The 27,581-nt window shown below is 43.5% G+C and overlaps 1 protein-coding gene across 3 annotated transcripts in view; it reads right to left on the reverse strand.

Moving 5' to 3' along the window:
• The window catches only part of ARMC8 (armadillo repeat containing 8), a 126,455-nt gene that overhangs the window by 16,488 nt on the left and 82,386 nt on the right, over positions 1 to 27,581 (reverse strand). For all 3 annotated transcript variants that reach the window (XM_053313095.1, XM_053313094.1, XM_053313093.1), the window contains 6 exons: positions 23,215 to 23,275; positions 19,320 to 19,520; positions 18,566 to 18,661; positions 9,660 to 9,742; positions 9,297 to 9,378; positions 4,134 to 4,220 (listed from right to left, as the gene is read on the reverse strand). In XM_053313095.1, coding sequence (XP_053169070.1) covers positions 4,134 to 4,220; positions 9,297 to 9,378; positions 9,660 to 9,742; positions 18,566 to 18,661; positions 19,320 to 19,520; positions 23,215 to 23,275 — 610 coding nt within the window. The remainder of the gene's footprint in view (positions 1 to 4,133; positions 4,221 to 9,296; positions 9,379 to 9,659; positions 9,743 to 18,565; positions 18,662 to 19,319; positions 19,521 to 23,214; positions 23,276 to 27,581) is intronic.

A 27,581-nucleotide genomic window follows, 5' to 3' on the forward strand; every position in this document is an offset into this window, starting at 1 on the left:
TGGTCATGAGACCTAGAAGGACTTTTATCTGGTATGCTGTTCTCACTGGAGACAATAGAGCTAAATTGACATGGTGGCTCAGTTTGAGGATCCGCTCCTCTGGAAGGAAAACTGTCTGCATCCAACAAAGCTCCTATGAATAGGATAGACTTCGAAGGAATCATTTTGGATTCTTTGTAATTGACATGTATGCCTAAATCCTTGAGGGTGAACATGAGCATTTGCAGGTGTTGCAGTACGGGTATACTTCCATCCCAAGGTGATGGAGATGAGCTATCACTACAGCCATCACCTTCGTAAATACCCTTGGGGCAGTTGAGATCCGAAAGGGGTAGGACCTTGTATTGGTAAACTTGAGAGCCAACTGTAAAGTGAATATATTTCCTGTGTGTCAGACGTATTTGGATATGAATATAAGCATCCTTTAGGTCAATGGCAACAAACCACCTGTCTCCTATTAGGAGCTAAATTATGGATGCAATTGAGATCATGCAGAATTTGGTTATTTATACAAATTTGTTGCATGTTCTTAGGTCCAAGATAGGTCGGATTCCCCCATCCTTCTTCAGCTCTTGGAAATATCTTCGAACAGAACCCATCCATGTGGTGAGATGGTGGGACAGGTTCTATTGCATAATTTTGTAGAAGCGATATGACCTCCTCCAAAAGGGCATGGGTCAGAGTGGTGGACCTTATTCCCATGAACCAGGGAAGAGTATGGAATGGTATGGCAGACCCCAATTGGACTATGGAGAGAGCCCATCTGTCCATGGATATTAGTTTCCAATTTGCCAGGTGATCCACTATCTTGGGAACTTGGGAAGAATGAGCCAAGACATCAAAGGTTCTGTTCTGAGTTCTCGCCCTGTTTGGATTGTTGAACGTTAGTCTTCCTCTTGACTGGAAAGTTCTAAAAGGGGTCCTCATTTGCCAGTGGCTTTGTACTGTGGCCTATAATTTCCTTAGGAAGAGCCTTGTGTGTAAGTCGGTTTTGGCTTGGATTGGTATCTGGTCTGATTGGTCAACATGGTGAATGATTCACAGTGAGCTCTGATTTTTTTTAGTTTTTCTAGAGTATCGTCTGTCTCATTGCTAAAGAGCCCCTCACCCTCAAAGGGGAGGTCCTCTATTTTCTTCCTGGTGTCGTACTGTAGGGTGGAAGAACGCAGCCAGGCGTGGGGGCAAAAAGAAACAGCATCCGCCATATTCTTTGATTTGCAATCCATCAGGTGATGGGCCGTGCTAATCTGCTGTCTAGTTATGTCCACGGATTTTACGTGAAGTTCTTTAGCTTTGGCTACCGTGTCTTCTGGTTTTGCTTCAGCAAGATCCTCCTACAGGGAGTGCTGATATATGCATGGCATATAGTTGGCAATATGCTTAGCCAGCATGCTAGTTGAGTAAAACCATTTCCCAAGGGATTCTAATTTATGCCCCTCCTTGTCAGTTGGGGCTGAATGTTTCCTGCCTGACCAAGAAGAGGAGGAATAGTTAACCACTAGAGTTGGGTTGTAAGTGCTTGAATAAATATTTGCAGCCGCCTTCCTGGACTTTATACATATTTTCCAGCCATCTGGAAGTGGGTGTCACAGTAGATGGTTTCTTCCAAACCAGCTTAGAGGCTTGTAGCAGCACTGGTGACATGGGCAAGGCAGCAGATTGGAGGTTTTAACAGTTTGCAAGAACACAGGGTTCTGGATGTCTTCAGTGACCTGTTTGAGGCTAATGCCCAAGGCTTTGACCATATCTGAGATCAGAATGTGATATTCTTATGTTCTGCCTTTAGTGATTTCTTAAGTACCTCATTGTCTGGTGACGGTTCAGATGGTGCTTCTGTAACCTGTGATTTGGTATCTGAGTCCAGAGCTGGATCTTTAGGATAAGAAGATGGGGCACCTGAAGATGGGGTTCCCCTTGGGTAGCATCATCAGGTACTGTCTCTGGACTTTGTGGGCTAGTTGTGTCAAAGGAAGTAATGGTGCAACCGGTGGTATTGGAAACGATTGGGAAATTGGTTTAGGTGGTGAGATCAGGTCAATCTGAGTTGCCATTGTTGACTGGCTAGTGTGAGGTTGCTCTAGAAGTAACAGTGTGGTTTACAGCTCGTGGACAGTATAAGAACTGTGGATGCAAAAAGATACCTTCATCTCTGGAGGATTCAGTGAAATGCATAACAAACAGAGCAGTGGTTCCCAAACTGGGAGCCTCCAGATGTTGCTGAATGAAAGCTCCCATCAGCCCCAACCATAATAAATTGTAGCTGGGGCTGATGGGAGTTGTAGTTCAGCAACATAAAGTTTAAGCAGCTTTTTTTGAGTTTTAATTGATTTTAATGTTTTATTTATTTGTATTGTTGTTTAATGATTGTAAACTGCCCCGAGACTTTGGTTTGGGGAGGTATACAAATAAATGTATTAATTAATTAAATATATTAAATAAACATCTGGAGGCTCCCAGTTTGGGAACCTCTGGCATAGTGGATGAATGTAGTGATCAGTGTGTACATATCTGCTAAAGGATGGGCGTGGCATAGAGGGAAATGGTGGGTAAGATCTTCCCTGGTAGGCGTAATCACCTCCTTCTTGGTGATGCTATTGAGAGGGTGTGGGGTGCACAGGACTGTATGTGTGTGCACTCCATGACTTTTCAGTTTTCCAATTGATCAGGTTATACCTCTCGTCCTCCATAAGTTTATGTGTGACAGCCAAAAGGGAAGGAGTTTGGAGTACCTCTATCACATCATCTGTGTCACTGAGGTCAACGATACTTGGCCGTAAGGGTGAGCATGGATACACAACCTGAGTCATTGCAATGCTGGCCTTAGATGGCAGTGCCAAAATATTGCATGAGGGGACCTCCGCAGTCACACTCAGCAGAATGGCTGGTCGTTAAAGAATCAGTGGTTAGCATCCCTGAAGAGTCTTGTAGCTGTTGGGCAATGGGTACAATCGTCATTTTCAGTACCGTAAACTTTGGTACCGTAGATGTTGGCATATTTCTCGACATCAATGGGTGCGATATCGGTACTTGCATTGAGTACTTGCATTGACACCACTTTTGACTTTTTGTGACTGGTAGACATCGAAGGCGGCAGCTGGTGCTTCATATCAGGCTTATGCTTTCCCATTTTGGCCTCTTTTGAGGTTGGGGGAGTGGCCTTAGGAGTGGTACATTTCTCCTTCAGTGCCGGGTATCAGTGTTGAAGGGGGTTCAGCTTTGGACTGTGGGTCTCATGTCTAGGTTTCAGAGCCATCTTAGTTGGAGTCCTTTGGAGGTTTAGCAGACGGGGTTGGTGTCAAGCCAGCTTCAATACTAGGGTGAATTTTGAGCTTGAAATTGAAGGCTGCAGTTTTAACGCCAAATTATAAAGTGTGTCTTTCATCCTCAAAACCCTGCTTTTCTTAGTCTGCTTAGAAAATTCCTGACAAATCTTACAGCTTTCTGTATTATGTTCTTCTCCTAGGCAGAGAAGGCACAAGGAGTGTCTGTCAGAAGAGGGGGAAACAGTTTTGCATTTTCTGCACTTCTTAAAAGCATTTTTCTTTCTCTCAGTCATTAAAAACTGTCCAATTAACAATAGAAAGATTTCTCTTACTTATTCTTGGCCCAAGGTGGTAAACATCAGACCAAGCAGAAGAACATTCCGAGGCATCTGTTCTCATCAGCGGTCTGAAAGGAACTGAAGATGGCGATGTTCCCTCTGCCCCTTCTGACGGACGCATGAGTGTTGTGGGTGGAACCGGGAGCATCACGCAGAACTTTCAGAATATTCCTGAACAGGCTCCTGCACAGGAGCGTGTCCAAGTGGTGTGAATACACTGGGATCTCAAGCATTCAATTTGTGCCATAATAACTTCTAAATACTGTCCTTCAGATTTATTTCAGGTCATAAACAGTCTGGTAAACCTGGACTGTCTACTTGGAGGAGCATTTTGGTCTATGGCAAGTTCACTGCCTGTTTCAAAAGAAAAGAAAAATGCTGATACAATTATGAAATCAGAGCTGGAAGGGGCACAAGGACTGAAAATTCTTGCAGGTCTTCCCCACACCAGCTTACATGACACACAGTTTTGAATTACAAAAATAGTCAGAAATACATAAACAAACTCTTCTTGTGAAGAAAAAAACCCAACCTCTTTGCTTGGAGAAAATTCTAAAAGAAGATTGCATAGAGTGGAAGATGCTACCACTAAGATTTCATCAGGAGCATTCTGTAAGACCTGAGGAGAAAAGGGGGAAAATACTGTTGGTACAAAAAAGAAAAAAATCTTCCTTACACTTTTTGGAGTTAATATAGTATATACCAAAATGTCTTACTAAACTTTGCCATTTGCCCTAGCTCAGATCATAAGAACGTAAGAAGAACGTTCATAACGTTCATAAGAACGTTCATAAGAACAGCCCTGCTGGATCAGGCCCAAGTCCCATGTAGTCCAGCATCCTGTTTCGCACAGTGGCCCACCAGATGCCGCTGGAAGTCACAGGCAGGAGTTGAGAGCGTGCCCTCTCTCCTGCCATTACTCCCCTGCAACTGGTACTCAGAGGCATCCTGCCTTTGAGGCTGGAGGAGGCCCACAGCCCTCCAACTGGTAGCCACTGACAGACCTCTCCTACATGAAGTCATCCAAACCCCTTTTAAAGCCATCCAGGCTGTTGGCTGTCACCACATCCTGTGGCAGAGAGTTTCACAAGTGGATCACGCGTTGTGTGAAAAAGTACTTCCGTTTGTTGGTCCTAGACCTCCTGGCAATCAATTTCATGGAGTGACCCCTGGTTCTAGTGTTGTGTGAGAGGGAAAAGAATTTCTCTCTCTCCACTTTCTCCACACCATGCATACTTTTATAGACCTCTATCATGTCTCCCCGCAGTCGTCTTTTTTCTAAACTAAATAGCCCCAGGTGTTGTAGTCTTGCCTCATAAGAAAGGTGCTCTAGGCCCCTAATCATCTTGGTTGCGCTCTTCTGTACCTTTTCCAGTTCTACAATGTCCTTTTTAAGATGTGGTGACCAGAATTGTACGCAGTACTCCAATTGTGGTCGCACCATAGTTTTGTATAAGGGCATTATAATATTAGCCATTTTATTTTCAATCCCCTTCCTAATGATCCCTAGCATGGAATTGGCCTTTTTCACAGCTGCCACACGTTGAGTAGACACTTTCAACGAGCTGTCCACCATGACCCCAAGATCCTTCTCCTGGTCAGTCAGCGACAGCTCGGATCCCATCAGCATATACTTGAATTTGAGATCCTTTTGGAGCTCCTCACAATCCATTTTGGATTTCACTACCCAGAAGAGTATGGTATCATCTGCAAGTTTAGCCATCTCGCTGCTTATCCCTGCTTCTAGATCATTTATGAATAAATTAAAAAGCACGGGTCCCAGTACAGATCCTTGGGGGACCCCACTTCTTACTTCTCTCCATTGTGAAAACTCTCCATTTATACCTACCCTCTGTTTCCTGTCTTTCAACCAGTTATCAATCCACACACAGACTTGTCCCCTTATCCTATGACTGCTAAGTTTCCTCAGGAGTCTTTGATGAGGAACTTTGTCAAAAGCTTTTTGGAAGTCCTGGTAGACTATGTCAACTGGATCACCTTGATCCACACACTTGTTGACACTTTTAAAGAACTCCAAAATGTTGGTGAGGCAAGATTTACCTTTGCGGAAGCCATGCTGGTACTCTCCCAGCAGGGCCTGTTCTTCTAGGTGCTTTACAATTTTATCCTTGAGGATGATTTCCTTCAATTTGCCTGGAACGGACGTTAGGCTAACCGGCCTGTAATTTCCAGGATCGCCCCTGGATCCCTTTTTGAAAATCGGTGTTACATTTGCTACTCTCCAGTCCTCTGGTACAGAGCCCGATTTCAGGGATAAGTTAAATATTTTAGCAAGGAGGTTGGCAATTTGACATTTGAGTTCTTTGAGGACTCTTGGATGGATGCCATCGGCCCTGGTGATTTGTTAGTTTTCAGTTTTTCCAGACAGTTTAGAACATCATCTCTTGTCACTTCTATCTGACTCAGCTCTCTAGCCTCCATCCCTAAAAAGCCTGGTTCAGGAACAGGTATATACCAAGTATCCTCTGCCGTGAAGACAGATGCAAAGAACTCATTCAGCTTCTCTGCAACCTCCATATCCTCCTTAATAATCCCTTTCACTCCTTCATTGTCTAATGGTCCAACCACCTCCCTGGCAGGTTTCCTGCTTCTGATGTATTGAAATAAGTTTTTGTTATTCCCCTTGATACTTTTGGCTAAATGTTCCTCAAACTCTCTTTTTGCCTCCCTTATTATCACCTTGAATTTCTTTTGCCAGAGTTTGTGTTCCTTTCTGTTCTCTTCATTTGGACAGGCCTTCCAATTTCGGAAGGAAGTCTTCTTCCCTTTTATGGCTTCCTTGATGGTACCCATTAGCCATGCTGGCATTCTCCTGGACTTAATGGTACCTTTCCTCTTTTTGGGTATACAATCTAACTGGGCTTCTAGTATTGTGGTTATGAGTAAATTCCATGCACTTTGGAGTGAAGTGACTCTCCTGATTTTCCCTTTCAGCTTTCTTTTCACCATACTACTCATTTTGGAGAAGTTTCCTCTTCTGAAATTCAAAATGTCCGTGTTAGACGTCCTTGGTGATTCTCTCCCTGCATGTATACTAAATTTGATGGCACTATGGTCACTGTTTCCTAGAGGGTCGATGACCCTGACATCACGCACCAGGTCCTGGGTGCCACTCAGAATTAGGTCCAAGGTCACCTTCTCTCTGGTTGGTTCCAAGACCAACTGTTCTAGGGAACAGTCATTTAGCGTATCTAGAAATCTGACCTCTTTGTCCTGAACTGACTGTGAATTTACCCAGTCTATGTGTGGGTAACTGAAGTCACCCATGATTACAGCCATGCCTCTCCTTGATGCCTCTCCGATTTCCTCCTGCAACTCCCAGTCACTGTCGGCGTTTTGATCTGGAGGGCGATAGCACGTTCCCCGTAGCATGTTCCCTTTCCGGCCTTGAATTGTCACCCACAGGGTTTCTGTGGAGGACTCTAGTCCACCTAGGTTTTCTAGCTTGTTAGATTCTATCCCTTCTTTAGCATACATTGCTACCCCTCCTCCAAGGCGCCCCTCCCTGTCCTTTCTATAGAGTTTATACCCAGGGACAACAGTGTCCCACCGGTTCTCACTGTTCCACTATGTTTCTGTTATGCCCACTATATCTATTTCTGCGTTAGCAACTAAGCACTCCAGCTCACCCATCTTGGCTCGGAGGCTTCTGGAATTGGCATATAAGCACCTATACGCTGATTCTCTCACCTGATGTATGCTATTCTTTTGACTCTTTGTCCTGCTGGCACTGGCTCCTGTCTGCTCTTTATGTGGCTCTACTCTGTCCCCTTCTGTTTTATCTGAATTTTTTGCACCCTCACACTTTAAAGGATGGCTTTTGCCACACAGGATACTGCCCAGCTCCCACCGGCTGTTTCCCAGGCGTCATTTTGAAAGCTGCTCTGCAACCTTTTTGAATTTAAGCGCCAGCAGTCTGGTTCCATCTTGGTTCAAGTGCAGCCTCTCCCTTTTGTATAGGCTTTGCTTTCCCCAAAATGTATCCCAGTGCCTAACAAATCTAAACCCCTCCTCCTGGCACCAACGTCTCATCCACGCATTGAAACCCCTCAGCTCTGCCTGTCTCACCGTACCTGCAGGTGGAACAGGTAGCATTTCTGATCCTACATGTCCCTTTTCAGTTTACCATCTGATAGCAGAGAAGTACCAGTGTTGGTGCCTACAACTGATTCCATGGGTGCCACATATTCCCATTCCAAGAATAGGGTCCCAAGTGACTCTCCTGGTTGCACTAGGGCAAATAAAGTGGAGCGTCGAGAAGAGAAAACAAGCCCTCCTTCAAGTGCTAGAATCACAGAATATCACTATTGTTTTGCTGGGAAACAACTTAAACAGGATAGAAGCTCCACACTGACCAAGAGACATATTTGGAACAGCTGCCTCTCACTAGGAGGGTATAAACCAAGACAGATTGGTCTTCACAATGGAAACTGAAAACACTCATGACAAGAATATTGCTACTGGTCAAAGCCAACATAGTTTTAAGGGGCTTTTACTCTCTGACAACATTTCGCATACTTTGTGGTGGTGAAGGACAGTCTCACCACTGCCATCACAAAGGCAAAGTTCTTCTTAAAAAACTAAAACTGTATCAGTGACCTTTAACTTAATCTGTATTCATCTCTAGAAAACAGATATGTGCAGATCATTGACACGGGACTCAGTATATCAAATGTCAAGATAAGCTATTCTATAGCTAAATCAGGTAACCACTAACTTAGTACTTGATGATGTAATGCTGAAAACAAATTTCTAAGCAATAGAAATTAACATGTATTAAGCACAGATTTAAGATTATGTTACACCCAAGCATACTTTTTTACTAATGTATACTACTTAAATATCTAGATCAGGGGAGCACAATTCAGATGCCCCAGTGAGCCAGAACCAACCACCGCATGTAGGGACTGGGGTCAATTTTCAGTGCATTATTACATTAAAATTATTAAAAATATTAATGAAAGCAATTGTTACTTGTGGATCTTTTCCTCTGTCAGGGGACCCACAATTTTAACCAAGGACAGTGACCATAAAATAGGCCCTGCCTCTGCTCAGTCAGCAGAGCACCTGGAATACATGCAAATCCCAAACTCATACCAAGTCCTCTCTTCTCCCTCATCTGCAGTTGTTTTCCGGCTGAAAGCCTAGGTATGCAATCTTAGAGCTTTCCATGGCTCCTGCTGCAGGATATTCCTACCTGGGGCCAGCAAAAGGGTCCCTCTGTGCCTGCCCCCCCACCCCCAGCCATATGTTATGCAGATCTGATCTAGATCATGGCAGCATCACATTGTCAGATGGATAGCTAAGGTGAACAAGGGTTCCTACCTGGGGCCAGCAAAAGAGTCCCTCTGTGCCTGCCCCCTGCCCCCAGCCATGTTATGCAGACCCGATCTAGATCATGGCAGCATCACATTGTCAGATGAATAGCTAAGGTGAACAAGGATACCACAAGTGTGTGTTGTTTTTTTTAAACCTCTGGCACAGTTGACTGATTTCACAAAATCCTAGATAAATGGCATAATGGTGGCTCACCACACATTTTGAAAACTCTGTTAAGAGATTATTTATGGCGTTTGTATCACCTGTATAAAAAGTGTTCATTCACATAATCATGCCAAAAAGATGTTTTGAGTGGTATTTCAATTCAAGTGTATAACTGGGCAATTTTGTTTACCTTCATTAGAGGCTTCCATACAGCATGATCCTGGAAACTTGTTCGGAGCTGCTGTACAGATCGTGACAAACTGTGCAAACATCTGCAAAACAAAATGAAATTTGAGTCATGAGATACTTACAGTCTCTCAGAGAAAAAATAAGGAAAAATAATTTTAATGCAAAGCTAAGCAAGATTTATCTCACAACCTAGTGTATATTTAATCCCTCTTTCCAAAACATAGTTATCACTGAAAGTGATTTACAATCTTAAACCTTACAATCTGTTTTAAGGTCATTTTACTCCATATTCTAACTAATGAAGTACCTATAGTCAGGCAAAGTGCTCTGGATGTAATGCTATTCACACTAGGTAAACTCATACCTGACTGCAGCTAAGCGCACCTTGATGCTAGATTCAGATAAGCCATTCACAATTCGGTCCATCATATTTTCAGTTTCAATTATCTGAAGGAAAAGGTTATGATGTCAGGTAAGTTTCTAGAAAAGCTGCATTCACAGAATAATACAATCTTCAAAACAGACCATGGTATTTATTATACTCATTCCCGTTTCCTAAACACTACATGAAATACATCCTGTTGTCACTTGGTTTCAATTTTATAAGGTTTTTTCCCCTTAAGTCTACTATATAATTTTGAAGAATGTGCTTGTTTGTGCGAAATAAAGTCATATTTCTCAATGACCTACAGGTACCAAATTTTGCATACAACATCCTGCCATGGAAATTAACTGAATGCACTTTACACTGCAATTAGGGGTGTGCACGGAACCGCCACACTGCGGTCTGGCACTGGGGTGGGGGGTCGCTTTAAGAGCGGCAGGAGGGTTTACTTACCCCTCCCGCCGCTTTCTGCTGTGGCGCCGTAATTTGTAGAGTAATTGGGGCGGCAGGATACCTCCCTGCCGCCCCTTCCCTGCTGTGGCTCTGCAAAACTACCAGTAATGCTTCACGTCACTGACGTGTGTACGCACAAAGCATTACTGGGAGCTTTGCAGAGCTGCAGCAGGGAAGGGGCAGCAGGGAGGTATCCTGCCGCCCCAATTACTCTACAAATTATGGTGCCACAGTGGAAAGCGGTGGGAGGGGTAAGTAAACCCTCCTGCCGCTCTTAAAGCGACCCCCCACCCCCAATCTGAACCACCCAGGTCCGGACCGGTCCGGAGGCCTTTTCAATGGCCTCCGGACCGGTCCGGGCCCATCCCTAACTGCAATGTGCTCCGGGGGTGGGAGGTTGTTAAAAAATGGGTGTTTTTTGTTTTTTTAAAAAAGAAACTCTGGAGTATCATACTTCCTGGTAACCTACATGTAACAAATTATGATGAACACTCCTGCGTCTTAAAGTAGCTGAATGCAATACTTGTTATGCCAGAATATGCTTGGGGACATGTGTGAATAATTTTTGGTTAGTTTTTTTTAGCAGCAATTCTGAATAATCATATTTTAACTGTTATTCTCAGATTTTTAACACTCAGACATATCAATAATTCAAAAATATAATGCCCAAGAACAGCAGAAGATCTTTCTCAGATTCGAATTTACCATATATGGTCATTATACAATAAAAGGATAATGTTTGAAGTTGAAATCCTACAAATTTCAAATTGTTCTTTTACAGAGGAACCCTGATATCCGTGTACCAGACGTTCATAGTTTTGCATATCTGTGGTCAGGTAATTGGCACCTGACCTCAGTAGACTTGAAAAAAACAGCAAATAATGGGCTGATTCGCATATCCGCAGATCAGGGATGGATGAAAATGACCTCTGAGGGGGCCTTGCTGGGCACAGACAGAGTAGAGCATGTTCTCCCACCCAATTTCCCCCAATTTCTGCCCTTTTTGGTGCATTTTTGCTGGCTAGGGAACCTAGTCACCAGTTCCAATTGACCTAATGCCCTGTCATCCCCACTTTCGCTATCCGCCCCACCCCACCCACCCCCGGCTGAACAGAACGCCTGAAGATAGTGGGGTTCTCCTATGTTTCTCTTTTGCAAGCACATTGATAAAAAATTCTATTGCATATATTTCTTGAAATTTCCTAGAAGAGTAATATATGCAAAATGACTTTGCTGAGTCAACTATCAAGATAAGGGACGACACAGGGCAAGAAGCCGCAAACAGTTTGCCAAGTCAACAGGCCTCACTTGCTAGAAAATATGGTGCAACACATACACACCACACATCTTGTGCCTGAATTCATAGCTAGTTGCTTTTTTCAATAAGTGACAGCAACAGATGACAAAGACAATGAATATTTATATACTGCTTTTCAACAAAAGTTCCCAAAGCGGTTTACATCAAAATAAAATAAAATAAAAATGGCTCCCTGTCCCCAAAGGGTTCACAATCTGAAAAAGAAACATAAGATTGTTTAAAACAATAAGTATACAACACCAGCAACAGCCACTGGATTGTTTAAAACAGTAAGTATAAAACACCAGCAGCAGCCACTGGAGGGATGCTGTGCAGGGGGTGGATAGGGCCAGTTGCTCTCCTCCTACTAAATAAAGAGAATAACTACTTTAAATAGTGCCACTTTGCTCAGTTAGCAGGGGAGCAGAATGGCCATTGCCATCCACTCTACTATACAAGGAAACAAAATTGCACTGAGAATTTGCTCTTAGGATATTCCCACAAAGACTGAAACATGCTTATAACACACTTTCATCGATTATGAAGATACTTCATAATATAATTTAGAAACATTCCTTTAGAATGCTAATGTCATCTAAGCAATTAGTTGCCAAGACAGCAATTCTTACACATCTAAGTTTCTGCCTGTTAAAGCGATATAAAAATATATCCCTCAGGGACATATTTTCAAAAGGCATGGAGCACTTTCATAAGTAGAGAACATCAGCACACACACATACACACACGCATGTACACTGCAGTAACAGGGCAAGTCTCCTGCTACATCCTGGCTTCATTAGCTTGGATGTCAACCACTGAACAGCAAAGCCTCTATGTACTGACTAGGGGTGTGCAATTCGGATTTTCGGGTGATTCGGCTCGGGCCCGAGCCGAATCACCCCCGTTCAGTTTTGTGCCCGAATCTGGGTCACCCGAATCACCCTTGATTCGGTTCGGATTCGGATTTAATCCGAATCCGAATCCAAATCGATTTGGGGGGGGTAAAAAGGGGCCCAGGGGCAAAATTTTGGGGTGGGGTGGTAGTGCCCAATGGGTAGAGTCTACCACCCCAATTTCAGGGGGATTGGGCAAAGTCCTGATTTTTTGTGAATTTTTAAAGTTTTAGTGACTTTGGGGCAGTTCGGGGGCATAGCATGGGATTTGGGCAAAAGGAGTGGGGTGGGGTGGTAGTGCCTAATGGGTGCAGGCTACCACCCCAATTTCAGGGGGATTGGGCAAAGGGCTGATTTTTGGTAAATTTCTGAAAATTTCATGTCTTTGGGGCAGATTGGGGCATATTGGGGCAGAAAGTGGGGGCTGGGGCAGAATAGTGGGGTGGGGTGGTAGTGCCTAATGAGTGCAGGCTACCACCCCAATTTCAGGGGGTTTGGACAAAGGGGTGATTTTTTGAGAATTTTTGAAATTTTGGTGACTTTGGGGCAGTTTGGGGGCAGAAAGTGGATCTGCCCCAAAATAGTGGGGTGGGGTGGTAGTGCCTCATGGGTGGAGGCTACCACACCAATTTCAGGGGGATTGGGCAGAGGGCTGATTTTTTGAGAATTTTTGAAGTTTGGGTGTCTTTGGGGCAGATTGGGGGCAGAAAGTGGATCTGCCCCAAAGGAGTGGGGTGGGCTGGTAGATAGTGCCTGATGGCTGGAGGCTACCACCCATCCCCAATTTAAGAGTGATTGGGCAGAGGGGTGAATTATGGTGAATTTATTTGTATGAGGTTTGTCTTCATAAGGTGAAGTGTGCTAAATTGATTACTTCCTCATATTATTCATAGTAAAGGAAAGTGTGAAAAAGTGAAAGTGGGGTCATGAGAGTTGTTTAATTGAAAAAAATCTCATTTGCTATGATAGAATGAGAATTCACACCTCAGAAGTTTTTCCTGAGGTGTGAATTCTCATTCTATCATAGCAAATGAGATTTTTTTCAATTAAACAACTCTCATGACCCCACTTTCACTTTTTCACACTTTCCTTTACTATGAATAATATGAGGAAGTAATCAATTTAGCACACTTCACCTTATGAAGACAAACCTCATACAAATAAATTCACCCCTCTGCCCAATCACTCTTAAATTGGGGATGGGTGGTAGCCTCCAGCCATCAGGCACTATCTACCAGCCCACCCCACTCCTTTGGGGCAGATCCACTTTCTGCCCCCAATCTGCCCCAAAGACACCCAAACTTCAAAAATTCTCAAAAAATCAGCCCTCTGCCCAATCCCCCTGAAATTGGTGTGGTAGCCTCCACCCATGAGGCACTACCACCCCACCCCACTATTTTGGGGCAGATCCACTTTCTGCCCCCAAACTGCCCCAAAGTCACCAAAATTTCAAAAATTCTCAAAAAATCACCCCTTTGTCCAAACCCCCTGAAATTGGGGTGGTAGCCTGCACTCATTAGGCACTACCACCCCACCCCACTATTCTGCCCCAGCCCCCACTTTCTGCCCCAATATGCCCCAATCTGCCCCAAAGACATGAAATTTTCAGAAATTTACCAAAAATCAGCCCTTTGCCCAATCCCCCTGAAATTGGGGTGGTAGCCTGCACCCATTAGGCACTACCACCCCACCCCACTCCTTTTGCCCAAATCCCATGCTATGCCCCCGAACTGCCCCAAAGTCACTAAAACTTTAAAAAATCGCCAAAAATCAACCATGAACCGAATCACCCGAATTTTTTGTGCCCGAAATTCGGGTGATTCGGCTCATGCGCGAAAAAATTTGGGGGGCATCGGGGGTGATTCGGTTCGGCCCCGAATCACCCGAAATTGTTCGTTTCGGGCACAGATCGTTCTGTGCCCGAAATTTTTTGCACATCCCTAGTACTGACTGATTGATTGATTAAGTGCCGTCAAGTTGGTGTCGACTCTTAGAGACCACACAGATAGATTCTCTCCAGGATGATCTGTCTTCAACTTGGCCTTTAAGGTCTCTCAGTCGTGCATTCATTGCTGTCATAATCAAGTCCATCTAACTTGCTGCTGGTCGTCCTCTTCTTCTCTTTCCTTCAACATTTCCCAGCATTAAAGACTTCTCAAGGGAGCTGGGTCTTCGCATAATGTGTCCGAAGTATGATAATTTGAGCCTGATCATTTGTGCCCCGAGTGAAAATTCTGAATTGATTTGTTCTACGATCCATTTGTTTGTTTTCATGGCTGTCCATGGTATCCTCAAAAATCTCCAGCACCAAAGTTCAGAAGTGTCAATGCTTTTACTATCTTACTACTTCAAAGTCCAGCTTTCGCATCAATAGAGTGTCATGGGAAAAACCACTGTCCGAACGATTCTAATCTTTGTAGATAACAGACACGTCACAACATCCTAATATCCTTTCCAAGGCCTTCATTGCAACCCTACCAAGTGCTAGTCTGCAGCGTATTTCTTGACTGCTGGATCCTTGACGGGTGATGGTTGATCCTAAAAGGCAGAAGCTATCCACCACTTCAATGTCTTCATTGTCAATTCTGAGGCTGGTTGCTGTACCTATTGTCATTATTTTAGTCATCTTTACATTTAATTGTAGCCCCATTGTTTCATTGTGCTCCTTGACCTTCATTACTAGAGCTTGCAGATCATCCACATTCTCAGCTATCAGAGTGGTGTCATCAGCAAGCATAGCACAGGTTATTGATCTTTCTTCCTCCAACTTTAAAACCACACTCATCTTCTTCCAATCCAGCTTCTCTCAGTATATGTTTAGCATATAAATTGAATAAAGAAGGAGAAAGTACAAAGCCTTGCCTTACTCCTTTGCCAATCTGGTACCAGTCTGTTTCACCATGTTCTGTTTGGACTGTGGCTTCCTGTCCTGTGTATAGGTTTCTCATAAGAACAATGAGATGTTCTGGGACTCCCATTTGCCTAAGGATATTCTACAACTTGCCATGGTCGACGCAATCAAAGGCTTTTCTGTAGTCAATAAAGCACATATTGACTTCTTTCTGGTATTCTTTGGCTTTCTCAATTATCCAGCATGCATCAGCAATGATGTTTCTTGTTCCTCAGCCTTTTCTGAAACCAGCTTGAACATCCAGCATTTCCCTTTCCACATAGGGCTCTAATTTGCGTTGGATGATCCTGAGCATTATTTTGCTAGCATGTGAAATTAAGGATATTGTGCGATGGCTTGCGCAATCTGTTAGGTCTCCTTTCTTTGGTATGCGTATGTAGACTGACCTCTTCCAATCTGTTGGCCACTGTGTCATTCTCCAAATTTGCTGGCATAGTTTGCTTAGAGCCTTGACTACTACTTCTTCTGTTGCCTGCCATATTTCTGTAGCTATTCCATCAATTCCTATAGCCTTCCGACTTGGTAATGACTGGAGTGCTGATCTAACTTCGCCTTCCCATACTAGAGTTTCTTGCAAGTAGGGAATATCTTCTAGAGCAAGGATTCTCAACATTGGGTCTCCAGCTGTTACTGGACTTCAACTCCCCATAATCCCCAGCCCCAGTGGCCTTTGGTTGGGGATTATGGGAGTTGAAGTCCAATAACATCTGGGGACCTAACATTGAGAATCCCTGTTCTAGAGTATCTTGGACGCTGACGTCCCTGCTGTACAGGTTTTCAGTATACTCCTTCCATCTCTGTTTGATCTTCTCTGAATCAGTTACTATCTGTCCTTTGGCATCCCTTAACATACCAATTTGAGGTTGGAACTTCACTCTGAGTTCAGAGAACTTTTGGGAAACTTGCCTTGTTTTTCCGTGTCTATTTCCATCTTCAAGGTCTTTACAGATGTCATTGTAGTATTGCTCCTTGTCTCTTCTAACAGCTTTCTGAAATTCCCTATTATGTTCCTTCCTGAGGTCTTTATCTTTCTTGACTTTGGCTTTTCTCCTCTACTTGGCAATTTCCACCATCTGTTCTGACATCCATTTTGCTTTCTTCTGTTTCTTGGTCTTTGGCAGTCTCTTTTCACATTCATCCTTAACAACTTCTTTGATTTCATTCCACAGTTCCTCTGGTTCCCTATCAATGAGGTTCAGAACTTCAAAGCAGTTCCTGATGTTCTTCTTGAAAATGGTGGGTACATTCTCAAGATCATATCATGGAAGCTGGATAGCTTTGTTTTTCCGCTTTAGCTTGACTTGGAACTTGCACACGAGCAGTTCCTGATCGGTTCCACAATCGGTCCAAGGCCATTACTTGGCTGTTACAACTGAGCTCTTCCACCTTCTTGCAACAATAATGTAATAAATTTGATTTCTGTGTACTCCATCTGGTGATGTCTATGTGTATAGACGCCGCTTTGGTTGTTTGAAGAATGTGTTAGTAATGAAGAGATCATTGGCTTGGCAGAAACTAAGAAGTCATTCTCCTGCTTCGTTTCTGTTTCCTAGGCCATATAGGATGACTGTGTTTTCCTCCTTACCTTTTCCAACTTTGGCATTCCAGTCTCCAACCACCAGCATCACATCTTGCTTGCATGTTCTGTCAATTTCAGACTGAACTTGAGCATAAAGCTCATCAACTTTCTCTTATTCTGCATCAGTTGTTGGAGCATAGACCTGAAGAAGTGTCATGTTAAAGGGTTGTCCACAAAATCTAATTGATATTAGTTGGTCACTGACCGCACTGTACCCAAGTACTGTCACTGCTATATACTTCTTGACTATGAAAGCAACACCATTCCTTCTTTGGTTTTCGTGTCCTGAGTAGTAAACGGAATTACTTTCTGACTGAAAGTGTCCGATTCCAGTCCATTGTAATTCACTGATGCCCAAGATGTCAATCTGTAGTCGATTCATTTCATCTTTCACTGTGTCAAGCTTTCCCATATTCATGCTTCTTACGTTCCATTTTCCCATTGTAATTCTGTCTTTGCAGCTTCGTATTTTCTTTTCCTGCATGGCAATATTAGCTGCTAGATGTCCAAAAGGCTTCAGTCTAACCACATCTTAAAACACCATCGGTATTCTCAGCTCTTCCTCAGTAACACGTTGAGTACCATCTGACCTGAGGGGCCCATCATCCGACACTACATCAACAATCATTCCATTTTGTCTATCCATGTGGTTTTCTTGGTAAAATACAGGAGTGGCTTACCATTGCCTTCTCCCGTGCAGTATGAAATGATGCCTTTGTCATTGCCACTGAAGCACAAGCACAAACTAATCTAAAAAGTTGTTTTGCACAAGTTTCTGAAAATCAGCAACTCAGGATCTGACTGACCAAATAAAGGAAGGAAGTTCAGTAGTGCATGAACTTCAGCAGGTGATGCATGAACTTCAGCAGGTGATGATTTGAGTTTTGTTTTTTTTTAAACGCTGGCTGACATTCCATGCAGAGTAATGTGGACGGTTCTTAACTGCCTATGCTGCTGCATGTGCCTAACAGAAGGCCCTCTTTGTTGGACAAAAAACCCTCTTGCACTAATACAGAAATTGCAGGTTGTTCCTCTGCAACACTACAGCCATGATTTCCAATGGTCATAGCACTGCAGAAATACAACTGCTCAATTTTATGTATTAGCACATGAATGCTTTTGCACAAGATCGTGGGTATTGTGATGCCCGCAGCAGCATGGGCAGTTAAGAACTGCCTGTGTTACTCTGTGTGAAGTATCAGTCACTGTCTTGTATCTCAATATCCTAAGACTCACACATGAAGGACACACATGAAACAGAAAGTGTGTACTGTTTCAGCAAAGAAAACTGTGACTGACACTCCTAATGAAGCAAGAACATACAGAAGCTTGCATGCCTGCAGCCAGAGACCACTACCACACTGCCTGTGGAGGAGGGAAATTTCTGCTGATCGCCCCTGCCTTTAACTGCTTGATACCTTCAAAAAAATGTCCCTGAGAGTCACACAGCCCTCAAGGACATATTTTCAGGAGACACAGATCACATCCAGGCAGAGAACATCAGCAAAAATGGCTCTCCTCCCCCTGCAAGCCTGCAGGGGTAGTGGTAAGCCATCTGGCTGCATTAAGACCAGCCTCCTGCTGCATCCGCGCTTCATTAGTCAGGATGTCAGCCTGTATTTTTTCAGCAGGCCATGGATAATTATTTTCATAATGCAAAGAAAGTTATCTCTACTTTGGATTACCCATTTGAATATTTAAAGTTTGTTGTAAATGGTCCAGTTTTGTGTTTACGTTTATTCCCTGACTCACCTTTTTTCGTATATCTTCATCATTCGCTCCAAGTGCAGCATAGAGCTTGAATGCAGCCTGGCGCAGTTCATGAGCATGTTTTAAGTCATGATCAAGCTATAAAAAATAATCAGATTCATATTATTTTATAAATTGTTAGTTGTTTTTCTGCCTACTTTATGAAGTGCAAAGAGTAAAACAAGCAGATGACACTGCTGCTTTTAAGCAACTTGTCCAAGATAATACCCAACAACAGCAAAAGCAGCAAGAGAGAGGGCATGCCCTCACCATTTGCCTGTGCGCTTCTCAGAGGCATCTGATGGGTCACTGTGTGAAACAGGATGCTGGACTAAATAGGCCTTGGACCTGATCCAGCAAGGCTTTTCTTATATTCTTAAGATTTTTTTTAAAGTACAGTTGGACACACTATCCAGAGGACTGAGGATGAGACTCTTTGTTCCCAATGTAATTACTACTAATGTAATTACTAAATGCCCTAAATGCCCCATATGTCAGCTAGATATTCTGTCTTTGTTTTCTAGAATTTCCATCTCATTCAAGTTTGAGCCAAAATGGTATATGTAGATTGGCACTAAAGGTTTGTTGTTTTTTAAAGGAAGTCTTGAGCTGCAAAAGCTGCATCACTGCAGGTCTCATCAAAACTTCCATTTAGATCTAGGTATTGGATCTAGAAGTTTAGTAAGACACATTAACTCATGCATATTTATACTTTAACCATTTTGTTCATGTGCTTTTGTTTGCTGAGAAAACCTACCCTTTTAATATCAGTGATGGCACTCACTGAACTGGGATATTTGAAGTAGTCTGCAAGCATTGCAATAAGGTGATCAGTAATACTGGCAATTCTTTGTAGTTCAACATCTGTTTCAATCAAATAGGCAAGAGTCTCTGCTCCATCTACTCGCTCCTCTAGTAGTCTCTCCTTACTACACATCCGTACCAAACACGGTAGCGTCTAGAGGGTACAAAAATTATAATTAATTTTTCAAATAATGTATTTGTAGATCTCTTTGGAAGTTTGTTAGATTTGCCATTTGGAAAGCATTTTTAAAAAGCAACATTTCCTAATCAAATGCCTTTCAAAGGTTTACATAAACGTCTGTACAAATGGTAACACTTGTAAAGCATCCATTGCTACAGACATTTATGATAATGACAACTTGTACAAATGTTAAGAAATGATATGCAGCTATGATGCCTGCACAGAACTTTGCCAAGCCAACGTCTAATTAGACTTGCCAAGATTTGCCACTCATGCTTTGGTAACACCCAGATTGGACTACTGCAATGTGCTCTACATGGAGCTGCCCTCGAAGGTGGTTCAGAAGCTTCAGCCGGTCCAGAATGCTGCTGCAAGGACGCTCATGGGCTTCACAACTATCACACTTCATAACTATCACACCCATCCTGCGGCAGCTTCATTGGTTACCAGTCCGCTTTCAGGCTAGATTCAAGGTGCTGGTCTTAACCTTTAAAGCTCTACACGGCTTGGGGCTGAGGTACCTGTTGGACTGCATTCGCCCATATGAACCTGCAGGGCCCTCCGCTCATCTTCACAGGCCCTGCTCATAGCTCCGCCACTAACAGAGATCTGGTTGGCTGGGACTAGAGACAGGGCCTTTTCGGTTGTGGCCCCTCAGCTTTGGAACACCCTCCCTGAAGAGCTTCACCATGCTTCTTCCCTCAGTGTTTTTTAAAAACAACTAAAAACACATCTTTTTAAACAGGCTTTAGTTATATGTGGTAGGTTCTTTAGTTTTTATAATTCTCAATGATTAGCTTTTAAAATAACTTTTAATTTGAAACTTAATTCTGATTGTGGCTTTAGCCTGACTTTTAACTCGTTTACTTAATTTGGTTTAATTTTATTACTTTTATTTTACATTGTATCTATTTTGTTGCTGTGAGTCGCCCTGAGCAGTAGTGTACTGGAGGGGCGGGATATAAATATTTCAAATAAACAAACAAGATTTCTTTGAATTGAAGCCAGTACAACTTCATAATTTAAACACAGACTGAATTAGCATTATCATAGAACAAAAAATAACTGACAACAAAAACTGCTAGTCTGCAAAACTTCCTTTTTGGCAGTTGTCACAAGCGCTGCCAGTCCAGAATATTTATTTATCATTACATTTTTATATTGCCTCATTAAAACAATCTCAAGGCAGTTTACAAATCATTTAACACAATATAAAACTATAAAAGTTACACAATAAAAATATTAAATTGGAATATGAAAATACAAATCTAATTAAATGTTTAAAAAACATGCACAATAAAACCGTAAAATACAAAGCAGCAGCAACAAAAACAGCACTCATAAAAGCCTAGGTAAAAAAACAAGATTTAACTTGCTTTCTAAAAACTGTAATGGAGACTGAGAAGCAGATGCCCACTGGGAGAGCATTCCAAAGCCTGGAGGCAATAACTTAGAAAGCCCTGTCAGAGCTTCCCTCATTGTTGGCACACAGAGCAGAGTCCCCTCCTTCTGGCCCTCATCACACGGGCAGAAACCTTTGGGAACAGATGGTCCCTCAGGTATCCAGGGCCCAAACTGTTAAGGGCTTTAAAGGTCAAAACCAGCACCTTGAATTGGACCCAGAAACAAATTGGCAGCCAATGCAGGTCTTTCAAAATGAGTGTAATATGATCCCAGCGGGCAGCTCTGGTTACTATCCTAGCTGCCACATTTTGCACTACCTGCAGTTTCCAAATATTCTTCAAGGGCAGCCCCCAGTAGAGCATGTTACAGTAATCCAGCCGTGACGTGACTAAGGCATGGGTAACTGTGGCCCGATCTGCCTTTTCGAGGAAGGGACACAGCTGGTGCACTAACCAAAGCTATGCAAAGGCACCTCTGGCCACTGCCCCCACCTGAGCTTCCAAAAGCAGAGCTGGGTCCAGCAACACCCCCAAGCAGCACACCTGGGGATTGCAACCCCAGGGGCACTCCACAAGGGGAGTGCAACCCCATCCAGAACTGGTTGAATCACCTCATCCCAACTGCCTCTCCTACTGACGAACAGCACCTCCATCTTGTCTGGATTCAATCTCAGTTTATTAGCCCACATCACTGCCTCCAGTCCCTGATTCAGGTAATCCACTGCTGCCCTAGGATCAGGTGGCCAGGAGAGACAGAGCTGAGTGTCGTCTGCATACTGCTGACAACTTAGTCCAAGTCCTCGGACGACCTTTCCCAGCAATTTCATGTAGAAGTTGAACAGCATGGGGAACAAAACCGAACCCTGTGGGACCGTAGTCCTCAAGCACCACCTTCTGGACCACCCCAAGAAAGGACCGAAGCCACTCCAAAGCAATATCTACAATCCCCATACCCAAGAGGCGACCCCAGAAGGATACTATGGTCGATGGTATTGAATGCCACTGAGAGGTCCAGCAGAACCAATAGGGATGCACTCCCTCAAATCAAATCCATCAAATTCCGGGCGTAGGTCATCCACTAGGGCAACTAAGTCCCATATCCAGGACAGAAGCCAGGATTAAAGGGGTCTAGATAATCTGTATCATCCAAAATCCTCTGCAGCTGGGATGCCACCACACGCTCTATCACCTTGCTCCAAAAGGGAAGGGATATGAAGCAGTCCACATACCATTCGGTACCCTTTAACAAAGCAAACACAGACTAGATGGAACAAGGAGTAATCCCTTCTACATGGAGGCCAGGCCAAACTTCACAAAGTCAAGATCTAGATGACTGAGTGCTTTAAGACTACGTAAACTAGTAAATGGAATCAAGAACATCTAGATAAAAACAGGAATTTATACCAGAACAGGAAGCCAAGTGATGACCTGCCGAGATGTGAAGGGGAGGGATCTTTCTATTAACGCAGTATGTTAAGCAAGGAATTTTAACTGCACTCCCGTCAGTCTGATACATACAGTAATACTACTTTTCCTCTCTGGGCTACAAAATCTGCAACTAAAATGCAGAAGAGCAGGAATACTTGATCGTATTTTGGGACTTAGCCAAGTAGCTATTGGAAAGGGACTAAAATTCTCCAGAGAAAAGAGAGAAGTCTGTGTCCTACCGTCCGCTCCCACCCACTTTAAGAGCAAATCAATACCTGCAACTCCTCCAAAAGACAAAGATATATCCTACTCCTGTCACTGAGCAACACCAACTGCATTCCAGGTTGCCCCTCATTCCATCCAGATTCCAGTCTATGCTCAGCCTGACTCCAAAGCTATCCAATTTCCAAGACAGGGATTATCTCCCACCCAAGACAACTGTTTAGTGAAACTGTTCAAAAATACATTCCTTATTCACATCTATTGATTTCATGGCACTCATTTTCTGACAAAACCTATTCCTGAAGCAAAATCCCCACATTATGCACAAACAGTAACCCCTAAATCAATTCCAAAGGACTCTTCACACAGAACAAATGTATAAACTACAGCAATATAAGCAAGACAACCCAATGGAAATTGCGAGTGAAGAGAGCATCCTTCAAACTTATAACTGGCAATTCCTAACCACCACCATCACTGGGAACGGTTTTATTAGCCGCTTTCTAAATCTCTAGTAGAGACATTGGTTTTAATGAGAGTGCACACCACAGTTTGCATTTTGGTAACTATTCTCTGTATTGTGTACACTGATGTGGTATTTTAAACCAACTTACCTTTAACACAATGCAGGTATCATCAGTGCGGATTGCTCCAGCTCTGCACATGTAAGTAAGGCTATAATAAAAATATCAAAAAGTTAATTTACTGCCAAGTTTAATGTATCCACATCATAGTAAGACAATAGTTTACTAGAGAGCCTACACCAGCCCAAAGATATATTTCTGAAAATTGGAGTGAATTAAATCTAGATCATACTTTAGATTTCACTATAATGTCCAAGTCTGGATTCATCAAGATGTCAGAAATCCTACAGTTGTCATTATATAATCAGCACCTATTCTGAGCTTTATCCACAGCATGCAAGTGTGAGGTCTATTATTTAGACACAGTTTGGCATTCTGATAATCTCAGCTTTTGTTGCAAAGCTTAGAAATGCATCGACTGTCAAGGTCTCAGACACTGACTCTCTTCTTTGACTGGAAGGTGTGGCGTCTTATTGTCCTTCTCCCACAGCAACCATTTCCTGCTCTACTATATTGCTATTCAATATAGGGTTTTCAAAGCAGCTTATGTGGCAAAAGGAACAAGAGAAAGGCTTCTTGTCCCACAGGGGCTCATAATTTAAAGAGAAACGTAAGGGACACCTCAGCAATAGCCAGACACTATGCTGGATTGAACAAGGAGAGTAGTTATCCCCCTACTCAGGGGCATAGCTAGGGGAAAGTGGCCTTTGTTCATCCACCTATCCCACAGCCCCGTGGGCAGATTCTTTGTGTGCATGCACCAGCCACTCCCTTGTGTGACACATCACATGCAGGGGGCAGAGCCAGTACCTGCAAGGGCCTGCATGGACCTCTGCAGCTCATTCTTAGCTAGTGCTTTGTTGCTGGCTGGGTGTTTTCTTTTTCTTTCTCTCGCTCTGAGATAGTGGGAGGGAAACCCATCCAGGTTGCAATGGAGCACCTGCAGAGGAGCTGGCTATGCTCCCTCCATGTGAGCTCGCACACAGAGGGCGTGGCCAGCATGCGGAAAGGTCCATGTGGGCTTCTGCAGCTCATTCTTAGCCAGTGCTTCATTGCCAGCCAATGACGCCAATGCTTCATTGCCAGTTTTGTTCTCTCCCCCTCACTTGGAGAGGGAGACACAAAAAAGCACCCAGCTGGCAACAAAGTGCTGACTGTGACTGAGTGATGAGGTGAGAGGCTGGCTGGAACTAAGGCGAGGGGTGAGACAGGCAGCTCCCAGGAGCAAGGTGGCTTGTGTTCTTTGAATGTGTCCACCCAATTATAGCTCCACCCCTGCTCCTGCAAACTGTAAGAGAGCCATCACTTTGCCCAGTTATCATGAGCTAACTACCAGGAGCACTAAGCTGTCCTGCTAAATTCATGCACTTCCCTATTTTCTTTCTCTTCCTAGACTACACCATAAGGAGAGGAGTATTGATTTTATTTAAAATATGTGTCCCACCCCTCCAGTGTAATTCTGCACAGGATGACTCACAAAGACAATAAAACTAATAAAATATATAATTAATACAATTCAGTTATCTATCTATCATATCGCCTGATATATACATTGCTAGGCGGTATACTAGAACTGGAACTGCTTATTCCAGTTAAACACAAGACCCAATTAAAAATAATTACAAATGAAAAACCTACAAGAAATAAAACAAAATGCCTCTGTAAAGATGGGTCTTCAAGTGTTTTTTTTAGGGAGGCGACACGGTCAAGTTGTCTGGGAGGGCATTCCAAAGTTCAGGGGTCACAACTGAAAAGGCCCCATCTCTGGTTCCTGCCAACCAGATCTCAGACAATGGTGGGGCCACGAACAGAGCCCAAGATGTATAACTGAGGGCCCTGCAGGTTCATATGGACAGATGTAGTCCAACAGATACCCTGGTTCCAGGTCATGTAGGCTTTACAAGTCAAGACCAGCACTTTGAGTCTAGCCTGGAAGTGAACTAGTAGCCAGTGAAACTGCTGCAAAATGGGTATAATATTTGTGAAGCAATTGGCACACACAAGCATCCTCGCAGCAGCATTCTGAACTGTCTTCAAGGACAGTCCCGTGAAGAGTGCATGGGAGTAAATCAAATCTGGATGCTAACAAACGGAATGAGCAATCAGGTGATTTTTAACCAGTTTTTAACCTTTCCCCCAAACCCTCAAGGATCCTATGAGGAAAGCGTTATAAATATGTTTAAAATTGTCCATTTGCCCATATCTTTTGAGGGTTGGGTGGTAGGTAGCACCCATCATGCCCTATCATACAACCCACTTTGGTATCCCTAAAACTACTCATGGGGAACTATGGGGTATTTTGAACTTCCCCACTGTTCCCTATGGCTGGAACAAGATACTCCCACAGAGTACACACACAAGTTTTGCACTGCAATTTACAATGCATTTTGCAACCCTGCCTTGAAAAACACTGCAGAAGCACACAGTAAAAGGGAATCTGTCCCTCTCAAAACAGAACACACGTTTCAAACACAGTCCAAAAATGGCCCAAAAAAGAATCTCTAACCCAGAATCCATTGCCAGCCACAGTGCCTACACTGCAGTAACATCACTGGAACAAATTGCGCTCTCACACACAATTATGACTCCTTATGTTACTGCCTACCATTGCAACAGTTGCCACAGCAGCACCATTACTTAGCAACAAGCATAGCCATAAGCTCAACTAGAGAAACTTCAGCACATTTTGACTGACTACACCTTGCAATGCAGACTGCAGAGCACACAAGTGAATAAAGCACAAGTTAATCTCAAAGCCAGTCATGGAGCTCATCACAGCGATCACCAAGAAATATTTCTCTCCCTCTCTGCTTCCAATGTCCATTTCTCGCCACAACACTCACAGACAAACCAAACCACTACTCAAGGAAGGCAGGCACCCAAGTTCTGCCTTTGTCGATCTGAGGTACAGCAAACACAGATATTTATAGCAGCAATAGCACATAATATTGTACTCAGTGCTGAGAAAACCTCAAAAAAACAGGTTGCTCACCTGTAAGAGATGATCTGGAGGTGATCCACTGTAGTCATAAGGAATGGGTTCCGCACCGCGCAGGGACCTCGCGGACAGATTGACTAACTCCTTGAGCCGCCTCCAACTGCCTGTTGATGATCTATGCATTCTGGGTTTTCTCTTTCCTTACAGTTCATTAACATTGCGGGGAGGTCCAGGCAGATTTTATGAATACAACGGACCATCTCCAGATCATATGTTACAAGTGAGCAACCTGTTTATCTGGATCGCTGCATTCATACAGAATGGGTGATTAGCCAGCTTCCGTTCTGGTGGTGCATCCAGTTAACGCAAGCCTCAAGGCAGAACTCGTTTAAGACACTCCAACCAAAAGATGCCTCTGCAGTTAGACATAGATCAATGGTGTAGTGCTTTATGAACAGCTGGTACGAGGACAATGTTGCTGCCTTGAAGATTTCTGCCATCGGTATGCCTGCTAAATTTGCAGCTGAAGACACATACGGCCTTGTGGAATGTGCCTTAATGCCTATAGGTGGTGCATTCCCTTGAGCTGTATAGGCTAGCTTAATCACTTGAACAATCCATCGGGATAACCTCTGCCTTGAGACCAGCTTTCCCCTGGACCTCCCCTTAGACAGCATAAAAAGCTTCCTTGTCTTACGGCTGGCCCTTGTTGCACTTAGGTAGTACAGTAGCGAATGTCGCACATCCAAAGAGTGCATAGCCTTTCCCAATGGTGAGTCTGGATTCTGGAAGAAAGTCAGTAGCACTATATCCTCATTTAGGTGGAATTCTGATATTTTTTTTGGCCTGAAGCCCAGATCAAGCCACATTATCACTTTGTGCAGGAAAAACTGAGCCCAAGGATAATCCGCTCTTAAAGCTACAAGCTCACTCACACTGTGGGCTGTCGTAATTGCCACTAAGAACACTGTTTTTAGCATCACTACCTGCAAAGAGGCCTCTGCCAGTGGTTCAAATGGCTGTTTCGTTAGAGCGTTCAGCACCAAAGACAAACCCCACTGTTGTATTGGTTTTCTAACAGGCAGGTAAAAATTGTTTAAGCCCTTGAGGAATTTCTTGCAGTCCAGATGGGGAAAAACGGTTGCACCATACCATCCCCTGTGCTCTGATGATATAGCTGCGAAGTGGACCTTGAGAGATGTATTTGCCAATCCTCCCATTTTGAGCGTTGTCATATAGAGGAGGAGTTGCCGTACCGTAACCTTTCTCAGAAAGAAACCCTTCCTTTTGGCGTACAGCTTGAACCTCTTCCACTTGCTGCTGTAGCAGCGCCTTCTTTTATTTAGCAAGATCTTGTCTAATAGTTGATGCGCCACACTGTTAGCTTCAACATTTCTATTCGTGAATGCAGGATCATTCCGTTGCCTTGGCTCAGCAAATCTGGGCAATTTGGGAACCC

Source organism: Hemicordylus capensis, chromosome 3 (assembly GCF_027244095.1).
Source record: "Hemicordylus capensis ecotype Gifberg chromosome 3, rHemCap1.1.pri, whole genome shotgun sequence".
Taxonomy (NCBI): Eukaryota; Metazoa; Chordata; class Lepidosauria; order Squamata; family Cordylidae; genus Hemicordylus; species Hemicordylus capensis.